This window comes from Lutra lutra, chromosome 5 (assembly GCF_902655055.1).
Source record: "Lutra lutra chromosome 5, mLutLut1.2, whole genome shotgun sequence".
In the NCBI taxonomy this organism is placed as follows: domain Eukaryota; kingdom Metazoa; phylum Chordata; class Mammalia; order Carnivora; family Mustelidae; genus Lutra; species Lutra lutra.
Window position 1 is genome coordinate 147,814,608 of NC_062282.1, and position 21,519 is coordinate 147,836,126.

At 43.4% G+C, this 21,519-nt stretch overlaps 1 protein-coding gene across 1 annotated transcript; it reads left to right on the top strand.

The window, feature by feature from the left end:
• The first annotated feature begins 8,503 nt into the window (after nucleotides 1–8,503).
• On the top strand, nucleotides 8,504–20,007 carry TMED7 (transmembrane p24 trafficking protein 7). The gene is made up of 3 exons (XM_047731327.1): nucleotides 8,504–8,986; nucleotides 13,824–14,069; nucleotides 18,573–20,007. The coding sequence occupies exons 1-3, from the start codon at nucleotides 8,795–8,797 to the stop codon at nucleotides 18,807–18,809; spliced, it is 675 nt and encodes a 224-aa protein (XP_047587283.1). The 5' UTR covers nucleotides 8,504–8,794; the 3' UTR covers nucleotides 18,810–20,007.
• Nucleotides 20,008–21,519: the final 1,512 nt, after the last annotated feature.

Genomic DNA, 21,519 nt, shown 5'->3' on the forward strand with positions numbered 1-21,519 from the left:
TTAAATCTGGAGGTGTCTTCGGGTTTAAAATGAGTTTCTTGTAGGCAACATATAGATGGGTTTTGTTTTTTTATCCATTCTGATACCCTGTGTCTTTTTTTTTTTTTTTTTTAGGAAAATTATTTTTTTATTTTTTATTTTTTTTAATTAATTTTTTATTTTTTCAGCATTTATTTTTTATTTTTTTTTAATTAATTTTTTATTTTTTCAGCAACACTGTGTCTTTTGATTGGGGCATTTAGCCCATTAACATTCAGGGTAACTATTGAGAGATACAAATTTAGTGCCATTGTATTGCCTGTAAGGTGACTGTTATTGTATATTGTCTCTGTTCCTTTCTGATCTACTACTTTTAGGGTCTCTCTTTGCTTAGAGGACCCCTTTCAATATTTCCTGTAGAGCTGGTTTGGTGTTTGCAAATTCTTTCAGTTTTTGTTTGTCCTGGAAGCTTTTAATCTCTCCTTCTATTTTCAATGATAGCCTAGCTGGATATAGTATTCTTGGCTGCATGTTTTTCTCGTTTAGTGCTCTGAATATATCATGCCAGCTCTTTCTGGCCTGCCAGGTCTCTGTGGATAAGTCTGCTGCCAATCTAATATTTTTACCATTGTATGTTACAGACTTCTTTTCCCGGGCTGCTTTCAGGATTTTCTCTTTGTCACTAAGACTTGTAAATTTTACTATTAGGTGACGGGGTGTGGACCTATTCTTATTGATCTTGAGGGGGGTTCTCTGAACCTCCTGGATTTTGATGCTTGTTCCCTTTGCCATATTGGGGAAATTCTCTCCAATAATTCTCTCCAATATACCTTCTGCTCCCTTCTCTGTTTCCTCTTCTTCTGGAATCCCAATTATTCTAATGTTGTTTCGTCTTATGGTGTCACTTATCTCTCGAATTCTCCCCTCATGGTCCAGTTGCTGTTTGTCCCTCTTTTGCTCAGCTTCTCTGTCATTTGGTCTTCTATATCGCTAATTCTTTCTTCTGCCTCATTTATCATAGCAGATGGAGAGCCTCCATTTTTGATTGCACCTCATTAATAGCTTTTTTTATTTCAACTTGGTTAGATTTTAGTTCTTTTATTTCTCCAGAAAGGGCTTTTATATCTCCTGAGAGGGTTTATCTAATATCTTCCATGCCTTTTTCAAGCCCGACTAGAACCTTGAGAATCGTCATTCTGAACTCTAGATCTGACATATTACCAATGTCTGTATTGATTAGGTCCTTAGCCTTCGGTACTGCCTCTTGTTCTTTTTTTTGTGGTGAATTTTTCCGCCTTGTCATTTTGTCCAGATAAGAGTATATGAAGGAGCAAGTAAAATACTAAAAGGGTGGCAACAACCCCAGGAAAATATGCTTTAGCCAAATCAGAAGAGATCCCAAATCGTGAGGGGGGAGAAAGGGGATAAAAAGGTTCAGAAAGAAAAGAAAAAAAAAAAAAAGAAACAATTAAAAAAAGAAAACCAATAAAGAAAAAATATAAAAAGAAAAAAATATATATATATATTAGATAAACTAGTTAAAAAACGTTAAAAAACAAAAGGATAAAAGTTAAAAAAATTTAGCAGAAGAAGAGAAAAAAATTGAAAAAGAAAAAAAAAATTAAATTAACTGCAAGGCTAAAGAATCATGGGGAGAAAGCCATGAGCTCCCGCTTTGGTCTCCTCCTCTGGACTTCTGCTGCTCTCCTTGGTATTGAAACTGCACTCCTTGGTAGGTGAACTTGGTCCTGGCTGGATTTCTTGTTGATCTTCTCGGGGAGGGGCCTGTTGTAGTGATTCTCAAGCGTCTTTGGCCCAGGCGGAGTTGCACCGCCCTTACCCGGGGCTGGTCTGAGTAATCCGCTCGGGTTTGCTTTCGGGAGCTTTTGTTCCCTGAGCGCTTTCCGTAGAGTTCCGGAGGACAGGAGTGAAGATGGCGGCCTCCCAGTCTCCGGTACGGAGGAGCCAAGAGCCTGGGGCCCCACTCCTCAGTGCACCCTCAGAGAACAGCGCCCAATGACTCCTGCCACCCTGGCCTCTGGCCGCCCTCCGAGCTGACCGAGCCTGCGACCGGTTCAAGGTAACCCCAAGCTGAGAGCTCACTCCTCGGCTCTGTCTCTCTAGCCGGCTTCCCCGTTCTAATACCTGTAAGCTCTGCGACACTCAGACACCCCCGATCTTTCTGTGACCCTGCGGGACCTGAGGCCACGCTGACCCCGTGTGGGCTTCACCCCAGTTTAGCCTCTGGATCGATGTCCCTCAGTGGAACAGACTTTTAAAAGTCCTGATTTTGTGCTCCGTTGCTCTGCCGCTCGCCGGGAGCCGGCCCCTCCCCCCGCGGCCTATCTTCCCGTCGCTTTGGATTCACTTCTCTGCCAGTCCTACCTTTCAGAAAGTGGTTGATTTTCTGTTTTTAGAGTTGCTGTTCTTCTCTTCGATCTCCCGTTGGATTTGTAGGTGTTTGTAATCTTTAGATAAGCTATCTAGCCGATCTCCGGCTACCTGAAGTAGTCTCAGCTGCTACTTCTCCGCCATCTTGACTCCTCTCCCCCCAGCATCTTTTAGATGCTACTCAGTCACCCTGGCCAGTAGCTTTTCTCCTCCTCCTGTAATCAGTCACTCTACCATCTTCCATCCTATACCCCTCCCAACAGTTACCCCTCAGCCATCAGCCAACACGCTTTGATTTCTGGTCCCCACCATCTTTTCTCGGAGACACCGTACCGGTCTTTCAGCTGGTGATACTTTACCTCTCTCATCCAGTCTTGGGCAGTCAAATGCTCTTTTTACAATATGACCCTAATCCCAATTACGGTCCTAACCCTAATCCTAATACTCTCATGCTTCAAACTTTTCAGGGGTTCTTTGCTGCCCTAGGAAAACATCCAAATATAATCACATGGCTTTCCAGAAGCTTTGTGATCCATTCACACTAACCACTTTTACCCTAATGTGCTAGGACAGCAAAACCCCTAGAGAAAGGAATGCGCCAGGGTTTGTGCCTGGGCAGAAATATTACAAAGGCTGCAGCACCCCCTGATGGCCGGCATCGTGTTGGTGTGGCTAAGGACTAAAAGACGAAGGGGAGTAAGGACTCGAAGAGCCCTGCGTGTGCACAGTGACACCTGTGCGCTTCCAGGTAGAAGGTGTCTTCCTCCATTCCTTCCCACATATGGGGTAGAAGGCAAAACTGATGTTCTCAAGGAAGGTGGTGTGTGGATGACTGTCTTCAACTTCAATTTTTCGAAACACAAAAACATTTTCCCTGTGTATTGAAAATATCGCGCCCTAAGAGTGGGCTCCAAACCTAAAATCTTAACTCTACAATGTGGAGAAACGTCTCTGAAGAGGGGAAAACCTGGCTCTGGCTTCTGTGCTTTCTGATCGCTGACAGTACGGTGGAGCAGATTTCTGACCTCCAGGCCTGTTGTTGCATCTCCCCTGGGGAGAGACTTCTGAAGACTAGGGGCTTCTGAGCGTCTGCCCTTTTCTTGAGACACACGGGAGACTCGTGTGATTGGCCAACATCAGGGTTTCCTTGCAGGTGTGTTCTTACCTATCAAGTAGGCAGTCACTGGCAGCAACATTCTGAAGAGGTCACACCAATTTATACTATAGATTTAGTGCCACCTTGGAAAAATTATACGCTGTGTACAATCCTGGAAGATTTGGGAACTCGCAAGAGTCTGGCTGTGCGTCCTTGGGAACAAATCTGTGGCTATCTCTTCAGATAGATTAAGGAACAGTAAAGAATAACAGATTAATGTCCCTCTCCAAGTCTTTACTAGGGAGCCATCTGTGGGGAGCTGGGCAAAAACGCAGGGATCCCTCAGTTTCTGAATTCTCATTATCTGAGGACTGCAGACAATTTTACTCCAAATTCACTCTAAATCAAAACCCACTCTAATGAATCTACAGGTACCTGCCAACCAAAATATGTATTTTAGGGACGCCTGGGTGGCTCAGTCAGTTACACATCTGCCTTCAGCTCATGTCATGATCCCAGGGTCCTGGGATGGAGCCCCACATCAGGCTCCCTGCTCACTGTGGAGCCTGCTTCTCCCTGTCCCACTCCCCCTTCTTGTGTTCCCTCTCTCTATATATCAAATAAATAAATCCTTGTTTATGTGGTTTGTCCATTATGGGTATCAGCTCTGGATTATTAATGGCTATGGAATGAATTTTTCTGTGACCCCCCCCCCCCGGCCCCATCAAAAAAATGCTTATGTTGAAATCCTAACCTCCAAAAGTGATGATATTAGGAAGTCAAGCCTTTGGGAAGTGATTAGGTCTTGAGGGTAAGGGCCACATGAATGAGATCAGTGCTCCGATCCAACAGACCTCACAGAGCTCCCTTGCCCATTCCTCCGTGTGAGGACACAGCAAGAAAGAAGCACAGGCTATATACAGGAAAAGGGTCTATGCCAGAAGGCAACAGGCTGTAACCTTGATTTTGAACTTCCTACCCTCCAGAACTATGAGAAATAAATTTCTATTGTTTATAAGTTTGTTGTATTTTATTACAGCAACCCAAAAGACTAGGACATTAAATAAAAATGTCTTCTGAGAAATTGATCCTGCTGGTTAGTTGCTGGCTAACAACATTTCAGGGGAAGAGATCATCTCAAAGTCAAAAGTCACAGATATTGCTAAGGTGAGAGTCCTGTAAATACACATGTAAATATAAATATATATATGCTATAATTATATAGGGAAAATGTGAAAGAACGTGAAGTTCTGGTTCACCTCACTGTTGGTGAGCAAAAAGAGAAAGGGGAAGAAGAGTAAATACTCAGTGCCAAATGTTTAAAAGATACTTTAGGTCACACACAGGAAATGATTGTTGGTGTCAGTGACTGTGATCGTGACACGAGCAGAAGCATCACTTCAAAACTGCATTTCCAGGCACGATTTTGTTCCTGGGAACTGCCTAGCAGGAAGATAAGGGAACGCTAGCCATTTTGAGGAGCTGTTTTATTGGCTGTTTGGGGTTTTGTCCTAGTGTTTCAGGCAGCGCTTCTCAGTCACTGACTGAGCCTTAATTGCCACGTTGAGAAGACTAACTATTCCTTGAGTTTCGACCCGGATAAACCTCCAGCAGGCACCTACTGCCCACTTCACTGTTCACTAGTCCATTCTCACTCAAACCTCACCAGTTGCCAGACCTCCAGCAAGACCATAGTCCCTCTTCCCTCCCACCCACAAACCTCCCTGGGTCGGTTAGAAAGTAGCTATTTTTTAATTTCCTCGCTTTATCCAATTTTCCTTTCCTACGTGTTATTATGTATCTTCAACAGAGTATGTCCTTTCTTGACCTCGCAGTGTGCCGTTCATTGCCTTGTAAAAGGAAAGCACAATCCGTATCCGATACCGTATAGTCTCCTTGAGTGCTGCATACACACATACTGTTCATGAGCTCAGGAACTGTCAAATAACTGAACAATAAGTATTTTATTATTTTTTAAATATTTTATTTATTTATTTGACACAGAGAGAGAGAGATCACAAGTAGGCAGAGAAGCAGGCAGGAGAGAGGGAGGAAGCAGGCTCCCTGCTGAGCATAGAGCCCATTGCAGGGGCTCGATCCCAGGACCCTGAGATCAAGACCCGAGCTGAAGGCAGAGGTTTAACCCACTGAGCCACCCAGGCACCCCAACAATAAGTTTTTAAAATGCTTTAGTCATGCACTTAATAAATTGTTACAGGAGTTGAAAAGCGATGTTACTGATACGTAGGAAACTTGGCCGCATTTTTCATATGGACAAGGCATGAATGAGTATTTTTCCCATTTAAAATACTAGCACAGGGACGCATGGGTGGCTCAGTCTGTTAAGCGTCTGCCTTCGGCTTGGGTTATGATCCCAGGATCCTGGGATCGAATCCCGTGTTGGGCTCCTTGCTTTACGGGGAGCCTGCTTCTCCCTCTGCCTGCTGCTCCCCCTCCTTGTGCTCTTGCTCTCTCTCTCTCTGACAAATAAATAAAATCTTTTTTTAAAAAAAGGTAACTTTATAAAAAATGGTAGTCTTTTAAAGGACAATTGTACAGAGTTTCTACTGCATTCCAAGTAAATCTCTCATTTGGTTCCTTCTGGAAACTCTGAGGGAGAAGGTTCCAGGCCTTTCTCCTAGCTGCTGGTAGCTGTGGGCAATTCTTGGCATCCCTTGGCTTGTAGACCTATCACTCCAATCTCTGGTTTTGACTTCACATGGCCTCCTCCGTGTGTGTGTGTGTGTGTGTGTGTGTGTGAGTGTGTGTGTATCTCTAATGTCCCTCTCCTTTCTTTTTTAAGGACACCAGTCACTGGATTTAGGGACCTTCCAAGATCCAGGGTGATCTCAACTCGAGATCCTTAATTACTTCTGCAAAAACACCCTATTCCCAAGTAAGGTCTCATTCACTGGGGATGTGGAGTTAGGACTCAGATATATGTTTTTAGGGGACACAATTCAACCTGCTACCCATGTCAACACAAATAACACATTTTAAATGAAAAATAGCCATATGTCCCCAGTAAAAATTTAGTGGTGAATGATATTGCTCCTTATTTTTGTAAATCTTTTTAATATCAGGATTCATAGGCTAAGTGCTCATCTGCTTTTTTACTTTCTTTTTTTTTTTAAGATTTTATTTATTTATTTGACAGAGAGAGATCACAAGTAGACGGAGAGGCAGGCAGAGAGAGAGAGAGGGAAGCAGGCTTCTTGCTGAGCAGAGAGCCCAATGTGGGACTCGATCCCAGGACCCTGAGATCATGACCTGAGCCGAAGGCAGCAGCTTAACCCACTGAGCCACCCAGGCGCCCTTTTTTACTTTCAATCCATTATTTTGTTGTTTCGGTTGAGATACATGATGAATAAAAAGCCTCCACTCAGAGAATCTCAGACCCTACTGGGAGGGTTTCAGAGGCTCCCAGGGGTCTTCGGGACACACTTTGAGAAGCACTCTCTCAGGTATACACTTTAAAATATATGCAAAGTGGAATTTCTAGGCATATGTATGCATCTCCTGCTTTCCTAGGTAATGCCACACTCTTCAACGTTTGTATCACTTTACACATGACTAGCAGTGTTTGAGGGATCTTCTTGCTCAACATTGCTGCTCACCAACCTCTGATATTGTTACACTTTAGAAGCAGGTGAGTGGGAGGGGCACCTGGGTGGCTTAGTCCAGTTGGGCATCTGCCTTAAGCTCAGCCCCTGATCCCATCGGGCTCCCTGCTCCCTGGAAAGCCTGCTTCTCTCTCCCTCTGCTGCTCCCCCAGCTTGTTCTCTTGCTCTGTGTGTCCAATGAATAAACAAAATGTCAAAAGAAAAGAAAAGAAAAGAAAATAGAACCCATGTTTCCTACTTTGAAATTCATTCTTTCTTCCTCTCCAGACGCAAACAATGCTTCTGTTTCTGGCCCAGTTCTCACCAAGATGCAATCTCCTCCAGATCTTATCTCCTTGGGGGTCCTCTCCCCACTGCAGAGGCTTTGGGTACCAGAGGCCACTGGAGGTCCTGCATCTCCTTCCTTACCAACACCCCTCACCCCCACCCGGCCTCTTCCTCCGCCTCCCTCCCTTCCCTGCCTGGCTCCTACCCACCTCACCCTATTTACTTCTCATAAAGCCCTCTACTACCTTCTGCTGATCATCTTCGAGTGCTTGAGCCTCACCATGGTCATTTCTTTAAAAATGGCATGATCCCTAAGATGTGTTCATATGCACAAGAAAATGTATAATTTAAGAAATCAACACGTTTGTTACTATCACTATTACCTAGAGTTTAGTTTTTTTTTTTTTTAAATATTTTATTTATTTGTTTGACAGACAAGTAGGCAGAGAGGCAGGCAGGAAGAGAGAGGAGGAAGCAGGCTCTCCCCGGAGCAGAGAGCCCCATGCGGGGCTCGATGCCAGGACCCTGGGATCATGACCCGAGCTGAAGGCAGAGGCTTTAACTCACTGAGCCACCCAGGCGCCCCTACCTAGAGTTTTTTTTAAAAGCACTCCAGCACAAACCAGGCTGTGATCATAGTCAAGTTACTCAACTTTTTGGATCCTCAATTTACTCATCACGAAAATAGGTGTCATCATACCTGACTGCGCAGAAGGACTTGTGTAATACGCTTGGCACGGTGCCTGATAAGGAGCGCTCAAATGACGTTTATTTTTATTTAACAAAAGCTTATTGAGTGCTTACAATACCAAAAAGTAAGGTGCCCTCTGCAAGTACTGAAGCCCTGTAATAATGCTGGGGGTAAGGCAGTACTGTCTTCATTGTACACATGCAAACGCTGAAGCAGAGCGGTTGACGTGGTACCTGCAGGCGGCACGCCCCACCGAGACACCAGCGGGACACACCCTTCTCTCTGGCCCCGCCCCGCCACGTTCAGGACGATGGCCCCGCCCCTCGCCTCCCGAGCCGGCCTCCGCGAAGCCGACGTCTCGCGAGCTTCCACGTACACACTCCAACGCCTCTCCGCCTCTGCGCGGGGAGAGCACATCCGGGTTGCTGGAGCAGGTGGCTCACGCCCCGCCCCCTTTTTCCAGGCGCTCGCCCTACTTCCGGCCATCTCGGGCCTTTTCCGCCGGTGCAGTGCCGGCCTTATCTCCGCTCTGTAGGTCGTTCCTGGCGCCAGGCCCCGTTCCCTGCGCACCGCTCGCCGGCATCCAGCGGCTCGCTCCTCCTCCCGAATCTCCTCGAGGCTCGGAGCGACTCTGCCGTGCGTCTTCGCGGGCCGCCCGGGCTGAGGCCTGCCGCGCGCGGCTAGTCGGCGCCGACCTGACCCCGCGTCTCCCGGCAGCTCCGTTGAGGCCGCCGCCGTCGCCTCGGGATGCCGGGGCCGGGGTCCGCGCAGCGCTGGGCGGCCGCCGTGGGCCGTTGGGGCTGCAGGCTGCTCGCGCTGCTGCTGCTGGTGCCGGGGCCCGGCGGCGCCTCCGAGATCACCTTCGAGCTGCCGGACAATGCCAAGCAGTGCTTCTACGAGGACATCACGCAGGGCACCAAGTGCACCCTCGAGTTCCAGGTATTCCGTGCTCTCGAAGCCCAGGGGCCTCAGCTCGCGGTTCCCGGGTCGGGGCTGCAGCCTGCTTGCTGCCTCCCTGCTGCCGTGGTTTTTCCGTTCTTTGGCCGAGTCAGGAATCACGCCTAGGTAGCCGATGCGGGGCATTGGCCTTTCCTGTTCTAAACCTGGGGCGAGGGCCATTTTAGACCAGATAGGAAGATGCGTGGATTCCAGAAATGCTTCCTGTAGCTGTGACTTGTCCTTCCATGCTCCGGTGGCCTGCATTTCAACGCCAGTCGAACTTCCCTCCTTGAAAGACTCTCCTTTCTTAAGAAAAAGTTCTTCCTGTTCTGTGGCGCTCAGTGTCCCGTCCCCTGCTCTCCCTGACCCGCACCTCCAGTTTAATCAGATTTGAAGGACGGCCAGTGTCTTTTCCCACTGATGTTACTAGGACTTTAGGTGAATTCTGCCCCCTCTCATGGGAAGAGCTCCATCGGAGGCCGGGTGAGCACCTGCCAAAGGTGTAGAACGAAGAGGTGTGATCGGTGAGAGGCCCCTTTTTGTCTTTGGGATTTTAGAGAAAACGGGCTTTAATTCACAGAATGTAGTTTATTAAGTTTGTTACAACAGTCTTTATTTCTATTTTCCTTGGTAGGCTGCCTTAACATATGAGTAGCTGTTGAGTGGTAGGTGCTGGTGATTACAGAAGTGGTTCAAAAAAGCTTGGGTCACTGCCATCATTCTTGATTCCCTACCCATCCTACCTCCCCGCCCCCCCCCCCACCATCCTACTCTTTTCTTAGTAATTGCCCATTCATCAAGACTCTGCTTTAAAAAAAAAAAAGACTGCTTTAAGAGCAGAAAATAGGAGATTAAATGATCTATCTTTGGGAGCGAGGAGGGCTTCCTTTAGGAAGTGATTTTAAGCTCAACTCTAAAAGATTAGTTGTACATACTTTGGTATGTACCAAGAGTGACTGGGTATTTGAGGACCATTGAGAGATCCAGTATAGTTGGGAATAAGGAGCCAGAGGAAGGGAGGTCAGGGGCCAGACCATGTGCCTTGCTGGCCTCGTTAAAGATTTTAGTTTTTCCTAAGAGTATGGGAGAGCTCTCAGGGTTGTAAGCAGTGCAGTGCTGTGATCCAGGTGTTTTGGGTAGTTATGTGGATATTTACTTGTGCAGGTAGAGATATTAGAGTGTTGGAGAGTGGTTGTGGAAGACTGATGCAGAGAGTACTAGAGTGGGTCAGCCTTCTAGGATGGGAGCTGTGGGGAAGGAGGAAAGTGAAGGGATTGGAGAGAAGTTAGTAGGTGAAATCAAGAACTTGGTGGTGATTTGGCTTTTGTGAGTGAAGGGAGGGAGGCTAAGGATCACCCTTTGGTTTGTTTAACTCTATGAATCAGAGCCAGGGTACGGAAAAGAAGATAGCAGGGGTGGCAGTATGGAAGTGTGTGTTTCAGGTGTCAGTGTCAGACACTGCTTGGTGCTGAGAATACTACCACTACTATTCCAGGCTAAAAAAAATTAGATCTTTTATGTAGCAGAATATAGATAACAGTTCTTTTTTACTTCCAAAGCTGAGGCTTTGGAAGCTTTAAACAGGGTCACAAAACTTAGCCAGGAGCAGAATCAGTATGCAGTCCCAGGTTAAATTCTCAACTCCTTTAATACATACACCACTTCCCAAAGATCATTAAGACTGACCGACCTTGACCTCCAGGAGCTTCCATGGACACATTACGGTCATGCAGTGTTAAAGGCAAGAGCGAAAGTGCACGCTCGGTACAGTGCTGGCCAAAGGCAGAGGGATCCTCAAGGGAAAGGTAGCTGAGGGGCTGATGTTTGAGCTGTGTCTAGGAGATACAGAACTTACTCTACAAGATGGCAGAGGGGGAAGGGCACCCTAGGCAGGTAGACTGTGAGACTCAATTCCTGAAATCAGCTTGAGCCCCCACGAAATACGGTGAGTACTAGTATTGCTTTGTAACTGTGGATCCAGTAGCACTAGCGGTCGATCCTACCAGTTTGTCAGCACTGTTTATGGGTAACAGATCGATGATGAAACACTCTTGCTGAAACTGCCTCCCTAAAAGGCTGTGCTGTCGAGACTGGTTACTAGGTAGGAATATCTCAATGTGACCAGCAAAATAGGAAAAAAAAAGCCCAGCCAGGCCTCCATTTGGGGCTCACTGGTTCCAAGGTTCACTGGTTCACTGGTTCTTTGCACACTTGGGTGCTTCCTCATCTGAGAGTCTGTGTCCGGCTTCAGCCCTCACAGAGGGAGGACAAAGGATCCCACACCTACTTCCCAATCTCTTTCTGTGAGACAGCTTTTGACTCTGGTAGTTTCTATTTTTCTCCTGTAATAAGCTGTAGATTGGTAAGCATTGCCATTATGGGTCCTGATTCTTTAACAGACAGCACCTGTTTAACCTGTGGCTGTTCATGCAGGTGTAGAACAGACTGGTTCAGAGACCTTCTGGCCCTCTGCTATTTCTGGAACACAGAGTGAGGAAGAGTATAAAAGAGGTGCCAAGGCTACCTTGAAGGAGGTGCAGAGGAGTAGTTTGGCATTGTTTGCACTTTTCTGGAGGTCACAGGAATTGAGAAAAGGTTTTAACCGAATGAGGGATGGGGAGGTGGGGAGGTTGCCCCCCCCCACATGTGGGGATTGGGGAGGCTACTGGCATCTGGGGGTTGGAAACCAGAGAGGCTGCTCAACAGGCTGCGGTGCCCAGGGCCACCCAGTCCGTTCCCACGAAGAATTATCCAGCCCTAAGGGAGCTGAGGCTGAGAATGAACCCCTGGGTTGAAAGGTTGTGGGAAGACCTTTTAGGAAGTTGTGCCTTTAGTCCTGTCTAGGGTAGGCCTTGGATTAGGAATGGAAGAGATGGGATGAATTTGAGAGAGGCAGTAACATCAAGAGATTTCTGTGAGAACTGGACAAGTAGGGACACTTCGTTCAGGATGATTCCCAGTTTCTAATTTCTGTGACCACACAGATTGTGAAGGGGTACTTTTTTAATCTGAAATAAGATTATTTGTTTTAAAGTTTGGTGGAGGAGAAGTGGCATGATGATCAGTTCTGGCCCTTTGTGTACACATTTGTATCCATTTGTGTACACATTTGATGATCAAATACAGCGGCCACACGTGAACACTTGGATTTATAAAAAACTGCTTCTGCCTTCAGCTCAGGTCATGATCTCAGGTCATCTGGCTCTGCTCAGCTGGGAGCCTGCTTCCCTTCCTCTCTCTGCCTGCCTCTCTGCCTACTTGTGATCTGTCTGTCAAATAAATAAATAAAATCTTTATTAAAAAAAAGTCATGATTTTCACTTGGAGGAACGGTTGACATTTGGAGGAGTGGTAAATGTCTAATTGTTAAGATGCTTTTTATGTCAAAACATTATATCCCTATGTTAATATATGCCTATTTTTGCAGTTCCCTCAGTACATAATTATACTTCATTTAATTATCATAATGATCTTGTAGTTAGTTCAGTTATTGGTCTTGTCTCCTACATGACAAAAGGTCACATTAGCAGCCAGTCCTTCTTTGAAGTGCAGAGTTGGATCTCTGTCCTACAAATCTATAAAGTCAATATTAAGCTAACCAAGAGGGTTCAAGCCCGAAAGTACAGGCTTGTGCCCACCCCCATCCCCATCTCGGGTGCTTGGGAGCCCTCAGACGCATGTCTCTCATATCTTTCCCAACTTGGCAACTTGCAGCCTTTCTTTCCTATGTCCTATGCCCCTCCCTCTCTGTTGCCACTTATTTCTCCCTCCTATAAGGAGGCCTTTCTCCTCCCTAATCCTTTTCTGACTATGCCTATCCCATTACCTCAGGAAAACTCTTCCTGCCCATCTGTGCAACCCTGATGGCCTATCACCTGTAACTGATTGAGTATAAGCCCTTGAAAACAGCTCCAGAATCCTCTTCAGAACATTTCATTTACCTCCCCCACCCCAGCTTTCTTTCCAAACGAGCTTGTTCTAAAACACAAGCTTTCCAGATAAGCAGAAGATTTGTTTGTTTTTGTTTTGTTCTGTTCTGTTTTTGCTTTAATCACAGGTGTACAGACAATATAGTTTAGTCCTTAATGTTTCTTGGGAGAACAAATATGTGAAATAGTGATAAACTCTTAGATACCCCAGAAGTCTATTCAGTTCATAATGTAGTTCAAAACAAAATATGTATCACATTCCATATAACTGACTTATAGAAGCACTTATGAAACAAACCCATCTGTAATTTGTCAGTAAAATGAGTTGAAGTTCTGTAATAGAAACATGCTTGGGGTGTCATGCCAGGGGCCGCTCTGCTTTCCTACTTTACTGAATTATCCGTGTGTGTGCTTGGATGGTGCTGAGAGGAAATCACGGGAGAAGATTTGGGGAGGGAGAATATTACATGACCGTGAGCTTAAGGGACAAGAGTCTGACTTTAGAATTCAGGTTCTGCCTCGGCCTTTTGCTAGATGAGCACTCTTGGGTAGGTTGCTTGTCTTAACTCCATTTCTCAGCTTGTCAGTTGGAGAGCCAAGATCCCTCTCATAGGGTCATTGGGAGAATCGAGTGATTCCCTCCCTTTACTAGAACAGTTGCCTGGCTGGTTAGCTAGTCCCTCTCTCTTGTCATAAGGAAATTTGTTTGGTTTCTATAAAGCTTCAGTTGAACTGACATCTGCCTCCCAAATTCCATCCCCTGCTGGATTGAAAAAAAAAAGTAAAATTGCCTGTGATAGGGAAAAACCTTTGCCGATAGCCTTATTGTCATTTTAACAGGAAATCTGGTTACTTTCTCAAACTCATTAGTTGCAATGATGTCTTCCTTTCTCCCCCTTCTCTCTACAGGTGATTACTGGCGGTCACTATGATGTAGACTGTCGACTAGAAGATCCTGATGGTAACGTGTTATACAAAGAGATGAAGAAACAGTATGATAGCTTTACCTTCACAGCCTCCAAAAATGGGACATACAAATTTTGTTTCAGCAATGAATTTTCTACTTTCACACACAAAACCGTCTATTTTGATTTTCAAGTTGGAGAAGACCCACCTTTGTTTCCTAGCGAGAACCGAGTCAGTGCTCTTACTCAGGTAAGTAAAACGTCAGCAATATAGTGGTGTGTTTAAAGAGGGGGAAGCATAAATTAATATGCCTTAACTTACTGACGAACACAGAAGTTTGAGGCTTTTACACAGTCTTTAAGATCTATCTTAGTTCTTACAGTAGATTAAGCCTTTCACAGAGAACTTTGGACATTTTTGGTGAAAACCACTGTTAAAGGATGTTATGAACTTTAAGGTGTAAAGAAAATAAACCTTGAAATAGGAGGATCGCTTCAGTAGGAAAAGAAGTTTAGGAAGACTGGACAGTGCTCCCACATTGTGAAGGCATGGAGGGATATGATTTCATTAACTGGAAATAAAATGATGCCTTAATTGATGCATAAATATGCCTCAGGCAGTGTTATACCAGTGTTTAGTGTCAATTCATGCTGCTATTACAATAGTGTTTGCTGTAACTTAAAGTAAAATATTAAAGATTAGTGGTAAGTCATCTAACAGAAAATAGGTAAAGGGCGCCTGGGTGGCTCAGTTGGTTAAGCAGTTGACTCTTGATTTTTGGCTCAGGGTCTCAAGGTCTTGGGATTGAGTCCTGAGTAGGGCTTTGCACTTGGCTTGGGGGTCTACTTGAGGATTTTCTGTCTCCCTCTGCCCCTTCCATCTCTAAAATAAATCAATCGATCTTAAAAATAAAGTTAAAAAAAAAAATAAAAAATTAAAAAAAAAATAAATAGTTAAGGAAGATAAAGGTAGATTGGATTTTATTTTGAAGAAGACCTTAAGGAGAGAAAGATAAGGAAAGAAATTGAAAGTCAATGAACAGATGCTGCTCAGGTGATGAGAAGGGCTCTTTAATTTCCAGTTTAAATGTAGTCTGAGCTTAGATTGTATCTAAAAGAGACTCAGTTGGGTATCCGGAGGAATTGTTTACTATCTACTTGTTAGGACCTTAAACTGGTATTTCATTCTTCCCAGGTTCTAGTCTGTCTGTTGGCCAAAGTCATAGAGGCAGTTTTGAATAATGTGTAAGAGCCTTAATTCCTAAACCTACTGTAAGCATCAACAGGATGTATTTACATGCTCGTGCTTTTAGAATTTTAGCATCCTGTAAGAATGACACTTTGTTTTGTTTTTTAAAGATTATTTATTTATTTATTTGATAGAGAGAGAGAGAGAGAGCACAAACCAGGGGAGAGGCAGGCAGAGGGAGAAGCAGGCTCCCCGCTAAGTAGGGAGCCTGATGCAGGGCTCGATCCCAGGACCCTGGGATCATGACCCAAGCTAAAGGCAGGTGCTTAACAACTGAGCCACCCAAGCGTCCCAGCACTTTGCTTTGTAAGAAGATTTATCTTTGGGGCCCTTGTTTATAACTTAACCTTCATGAATAATTTTAATTTGTATAGGAAGGTAGCTTGCCCTAAAAGCCTGAATAGATAAATATAAGAAATACATGGTAATAAAGCAGTTGGTGTTTGTTTTTAATAGTACAATGAGGAATTACTTTTTTTTTTTTTAAGATTTTATTTATTTATTTGACAGAGAGAGAGAGAGATCACAAGCAGGCAGAGAGACAGGCAGAGGGAGATGGGGAAGCAGGCTTCCTGTCGAGCGGAGAGCCTGATGTGGGGCTCGATCCCAGGACCCTGAGACCATGACCGGAGCCGAAGGCAGAGGCTTAACCCACTGAGCCACCCAGACACCCCAACAATTGGTATTTTTTATCCATTTATTCATCTCACATTTTTAAGTCTTAACTTTTCTCCTTTCAAAGAGCTAGTAAGTCCCTCATACAGTAGTGATACTTACAAAGCAGGTAGTTCACACCTTAAAGTGAAAAAAAATTAGCAGCTGGTAAATGCAGAAAAATTATAGAGTTCTTAATAAATTCCTGTTTTCCACCTGTTAGGAAGGCGATGGGTTTGGAGTAGACCGTGATTACCGGTCCCTGCTAAACCACTAGGTGAAAGGCTGAGGGGAGGTTTACAGTGACTGGATCACACTGACACCACCTCAACCTAATGACCAATCCCGGATGGAGAGATAACTAGGCGTTGTGTGTCTTCTATGTGTCTTTGCATTGAGGACGTACATAGCGTTGTCTGGGAAGTGTTCCCATCCAGAACATTGTGTCTGAATCCCTTCAAGTCTCTTGTTCCAATACCAGTTTACAGGGAAGACAGGATGGAGGAACACCATGAGGATACATGGTCAGCAAAATCCAGGATGTTGGAAATGCTGCGGGACGGTGGACCCGTTTCTTCACAGACAGGAAGGGAAAGAAGCGGGAAGAGAACCTAAAGATTCAAGTAGGCTTAAAAGACACCGACCAAGTGACTGTGTCCAAGTTGCTCGGATTCCGGTTTGGAAGCAGCTCTTTTGAGATACTTGGGGAAATTTGAACACTAACTTCCAATTGAAACATTTTAAAAACTATTGTTGATTATTTTATGGGCGATAATGCCCCTGGGGTTACAGTTTTCAGGGTTGCCTTTCAGAAATGAGTAGAAAGTGTTAGAGTATCACTGAAGTGAAAACACACAAGGGATTTGCCTTAAGGTAATTAGAGCGGGGAGGAAAATAGGTGAGGCATACTTGTTGGGGAAACAAGATTAGTCTGCGTTCTTTACTGACATGAGGTTTCATTGGACTGTGCTCTTCTGAATGTGAACTTGAATATGAACATTTCTGCTTCGGGTTTCCCTTTTTTCCCTACATTTTCTGTCTCAAAAACTATATGAATCCATACAGTTGGTCCCTTAATTTGTGTGGTTTTCTTTCCTCCAGCACTTCTTAGCCCTCACTCTATGTCAGGCTTCAGGGAGTCCTTAAACATTCTGAATTTGTGTCAGGTCCTTACTTCTGTGCATACTTCCAGGGTTAGCTCGCATATCATTCTGACAATGCTTGGAAAGTAGAGATGGGGGAAGCACAGCTGTAGCCCCCTACCACAAATTAGAAGGCATTCATTTTAGCACATTTCTGCCAATCTTTGATTCCTCGGGGCCTAAACAAGAATAGCAAAGATGTCGGGTATTCTAATAGACACCTGCAATTTGTGGACCACATAAGTTCTCGCGCTTGTTAGAACCGTTTTAATGGAATATTTTTATAAATGATTTCTTTCATACTTACTTTGGAAGAACTTTGTTAAATGTTTGAATTCTTTTCCAGTGTCTGTATTCCTTCATTAAAATTAAGCAGGAAAAAAATATTCCCAGAATCTTTGGAGAGATTCTGTGGATTTATTAGTAAAAGGAGTAAAAGAAGTAAAAGAAGCTGTAAAAGTTATAAACACGTTAGGAGACGTGAGACCAAATAACTTTGTAACGTAGAGGTATTATAGTGACTGAGTTAGCTTAACGATTTTGGGATCCAAAAGGAGAGAGAGGAACAGAAAGGAATGTTGGAAGGTTGCTAAGATGAACTTCATTTAGTGGAGAATTTTCCAGAATACAGGAAAGCAGTAATCTTCACCACCTTCCTCCCCGTGCTTCCCACACTCAGTGGTCCTTGTCACTGACCTCTGTCATAAAAATGTTTTTCCTTTGTATGGCTGTGCATAATATACGTCCCCTCCGTAGTGATGAGGGAAAAAACCCTGATTATTTTTTAAATTCTTTATATATGGTTTGTGATATAGAATAAGTATAATTTAATAATTGTATAATTATATAATTGTATATATTATATAGTATTAAATAGTACATACTAATATATAGATAGTTAATATATATTATATAAAATAATATATAATTATATGATAAAACATATATAAAAATAATAAAGTGTGTATTTCATCACTAGAATTAAGTTTTCAGCAGTAGAAGAATACTAAACTCTGCCGTATAAAAGAAAGTTTAGACATTCAACCCTTCTCGAAGCAGATCACGTGATGAACGTGTAGAGAGGTGAGGTGCTGTCAGGTGACGGCTTACAGACTGATGACATGGTGAAGCTGGAACTTCTTCCCTTTGAGAACGGTCCTATAGGTTCCACTGACTGGCAGGAGGAAGGAGACATATTTAGCAAATGGGTAAATTAAAAAATGAAAGACTCTGATGCTCTGAGTGATCACTCTCAGACTCAAATGCTTTTAAAATCGTTAACTTTGACTGATTCAATGTATTTCTGTGTCATACTTGGTTTATTTTGTAGACATTTGGGTTTTGATTTGTCTTCTTCTTACTCATCAAATTTACTGACCTGCCATTCTCATCCTCCTAAGTCTTCCTCATGGAGGAACCTGAACTTGAAATTCTGTCACCACCAACCGTAACTGTTAAGTGTTCCTGCCGCTCTTAGCTCAGCGTTCCATCTAGCACCTGAGCGCTGCTACAGCAACCGCCTCCTCCCTGAATCTCCGGCCTCAGGAGTTGCCCTTGGGGGGCATGGCCAGGAGGGCGGCATGGCCAGCACCACTGGCCTGCACGAGTGAGCGAGCCAGAGCCACTTCAGTAGCGGCTAATCAAATGAGGAATGGAGATAAGATTGAAAGATGAGTTACACATACTAACTGGAAATCTTTCTCTTTAGATGGAATCTGCCTGTGTCTCCATTCACGAAGCTCTAAAGTCTGTCATCGACTATCAGACTCACTTCCGTTTGAGAGAAGCTCAAGGCCGAAGCCGAGCAGAAGACCTAAATACCAGAGTGGCCTACTGGTCTGTAGGAGAAGCCCTCATTCTCCTGGTGGTCAGCATAGGGCAGGTGTTTCTCCTGAAAAGCTTTTTCTCAGATAAAAGAACCACCACAACTCGAGTCGGATCCTAACTACGGTTTGAGAGTTGACACACCATTGCCACCAAATATTGCTGTCCTCTAATTAATTGTAGGTACCGAAGAACTTAATATTGGCAACATTTTTAAACCTTCCTCATACACTTGTTGGGGGGGGGATGTACCATGCATATCCCCAAACTGTGGAAAGGACACCTTTTTTTATTTGTAAAGGTAGAAAAACTTTGGAACTTATTTTGGGCTCCCCACGTTAAATAGTCAGCGCCAGTGATCTTTTCTTGGTTGTTTTCTATCTACTCTTCGCACACTAAACTTTGGTATTTTGATTCCTTTTAGCTATTTAAAAGTACTTTTCTTATAGGTAGTGGATATTTTAAAAACCTTCAGTTTAATGTCTTGTGTGTTGTGGAGGAAGAAAATTACCTTTTAATTGTTTATAGTAAAGTTTTGTTTTTCAGAAAACCAAACGTGATTAACTGTAGCCCAGGCCCTATTCTGCACTGTTTAATTTGGGGGTGGGGGGAGCCACCGTGGAAATGTTAGTTAATATTGATATAATTTTAAATTGATGCATCATGGTATAATTTATTTCTTGCTAGTTTGGGAAATGTCAGATTTTTGGTTTTTGTGTTTATTCTATGACTTATAAGCAGATATGTTCTTTTTTTCATGAAGACATTCTTACCACAGGGAAAATAGTATGTTTCAATAGCGTAACAGTTTATACAGGCCTTAAAAATTAGACTGTTAAACACGTAGAGTAATTACAGGAAAATATGATTCTATAATGGGAGGCAAATGAAATGAGAAAAGTTTTAGCAAGTTACGGGCACATAATTACATTTTCAGTGCTTTTACAGAGACAAAAGGTGGTCTGTTTCATTTTAACATTTTGATTGGCTGGTTCGGGCCCTAATGTGGTTTCAATGTCTGAGTCATTCCTGGCTTAAATTAACAGTTGTAGTATTTGTATAGTAAAAGTGCCATATATTTTATCCTGATGGGTGTGATGCACTGAGAAGTCAGTTTCTTTGGGTTTTCTTTCTTTCTTTCTTGGTTTGGTTTGGTTTGGTTTTTGGTTTTTGGTTTTTGTCTTGCACATGTAATTTGTACAATCTCTGGTTAGCCACCCCAAGGTGATTTAAAACTTTAGAATGCCGTGTGTTTCTTAGTTGATAATCTTCATCAATTGTACTGCATTTAATGAATATTAAACAGTGCATATTCTGTACACTATAGGGTTTAGACTGTGTTTGTATTTTATAATTTGTGTAGACTGAGCTGATCGAAATAAGATTTGTTCAGGTGTTCCAGAAGAGAATACGAGACAAATGCGAGACTATAGGTGTTTAAAGCTTTTCTGCTGTTAAAAAAAAAAAAAAAATGCAGCTGCTTTTTGCCTCCGTCCGTCCCCCACCCAAGACTGTGGAGTGCTAAACGAGGCCGTCCTGTCGTGGGGGCTCTGGTAAGTGGCACAAAGCTAGCATACTGACTGAATAGCAGTTCGAGCCACTTAGCACTGCAGACTAGAAATTAATTCCTAATGCTAAGCTGTCTTTAACCGCCTTCGCAAAGCATCTATGCTTCTGCATGTCAGAGCAAAACGAATTCACAGTTGTCATGCTTGCTATCTTCAGATACCCACTGTGTAGCAAGGGACGAACCCGTTTTCAACCCTTGAATTCTAAAAATTTCTAAGACCAAATAGCAGCTCCTTAAACTGTGTATCAGCAATGGAAGTCTAAGATTTTGCAGATTTCTCTGTTTGGGTTCTTGCAATAGATTTGTCCTGCAGCTTTGTAGGTGTCCCTCTACATAGATTGGCACATTTTCAGCGCTAGCTTTAATGTGACTGATAAGCAAGGGCGTATGTCCAGTGTCCTTCTCTCCCATTGCCTGTCTGCTCTGTCGCCTTCAGACACTTAACACCGTAACGAAGCAGAGCTGGGTACCATCAGTGCCCGGAATTAGCAAAAGTAATGCAGTCATTTGATCTGTGCCTATCCAAACCTCATCATACTGGACTACTACCGTAAATAACTTTCTGATGACACTCTTGAGACCTGTTAAAATTTCTGAAATCGCCCCGTCACCTGCTGTAGAGGATAGTACAGGCTTAGTCTCATCTGTATATAACTGGTTCAAGTTTGATGGCTGTCGGTACTGAACTGGGTGTGTATAGATAAATTAGAAAATACATCTCTATCCAGACCTAAATGTCAAGACCTTTTTTCTTTCTTCCTCCTACTATGTAATTTGTAGCTCATCCTTTTTCTTTAATCCTTTCATAACTTGTTGGAACAGTTTGAGTTTCCCAAATATTTATGTTTAGACAGACGGCTCAGAATATATATTTAACATCACTAGCTGTATATATTTTTAAAGTAAAATAAATAATGGAAAGGGACTTGATACATAAGTTTATTACTAAAATTCCAACTGTGTTAAGACATTACTTTGCTAATAATCTAAACATTCTTTTTTCTATTAAAGAAACAAATGGTTTGTGGTTCACAGCTTTCATCCTGACTGATAAGATAATCGACTTTGAAAATACAGTGAAAAAGCAGTTTTATCTTTGAAAGATTTCATTTAAATCTCTGTACATCCATTTTTGCTTCAGTTTGTAAATGTGTAACATTTGTAGTTAAATAGGACAAAGCAGACCCTATGACTATTGTTTTAAAAAATTAAACAAGTTAATATATAAATAATTCAAAGGGGGTTTTCATTTACTTCTGAA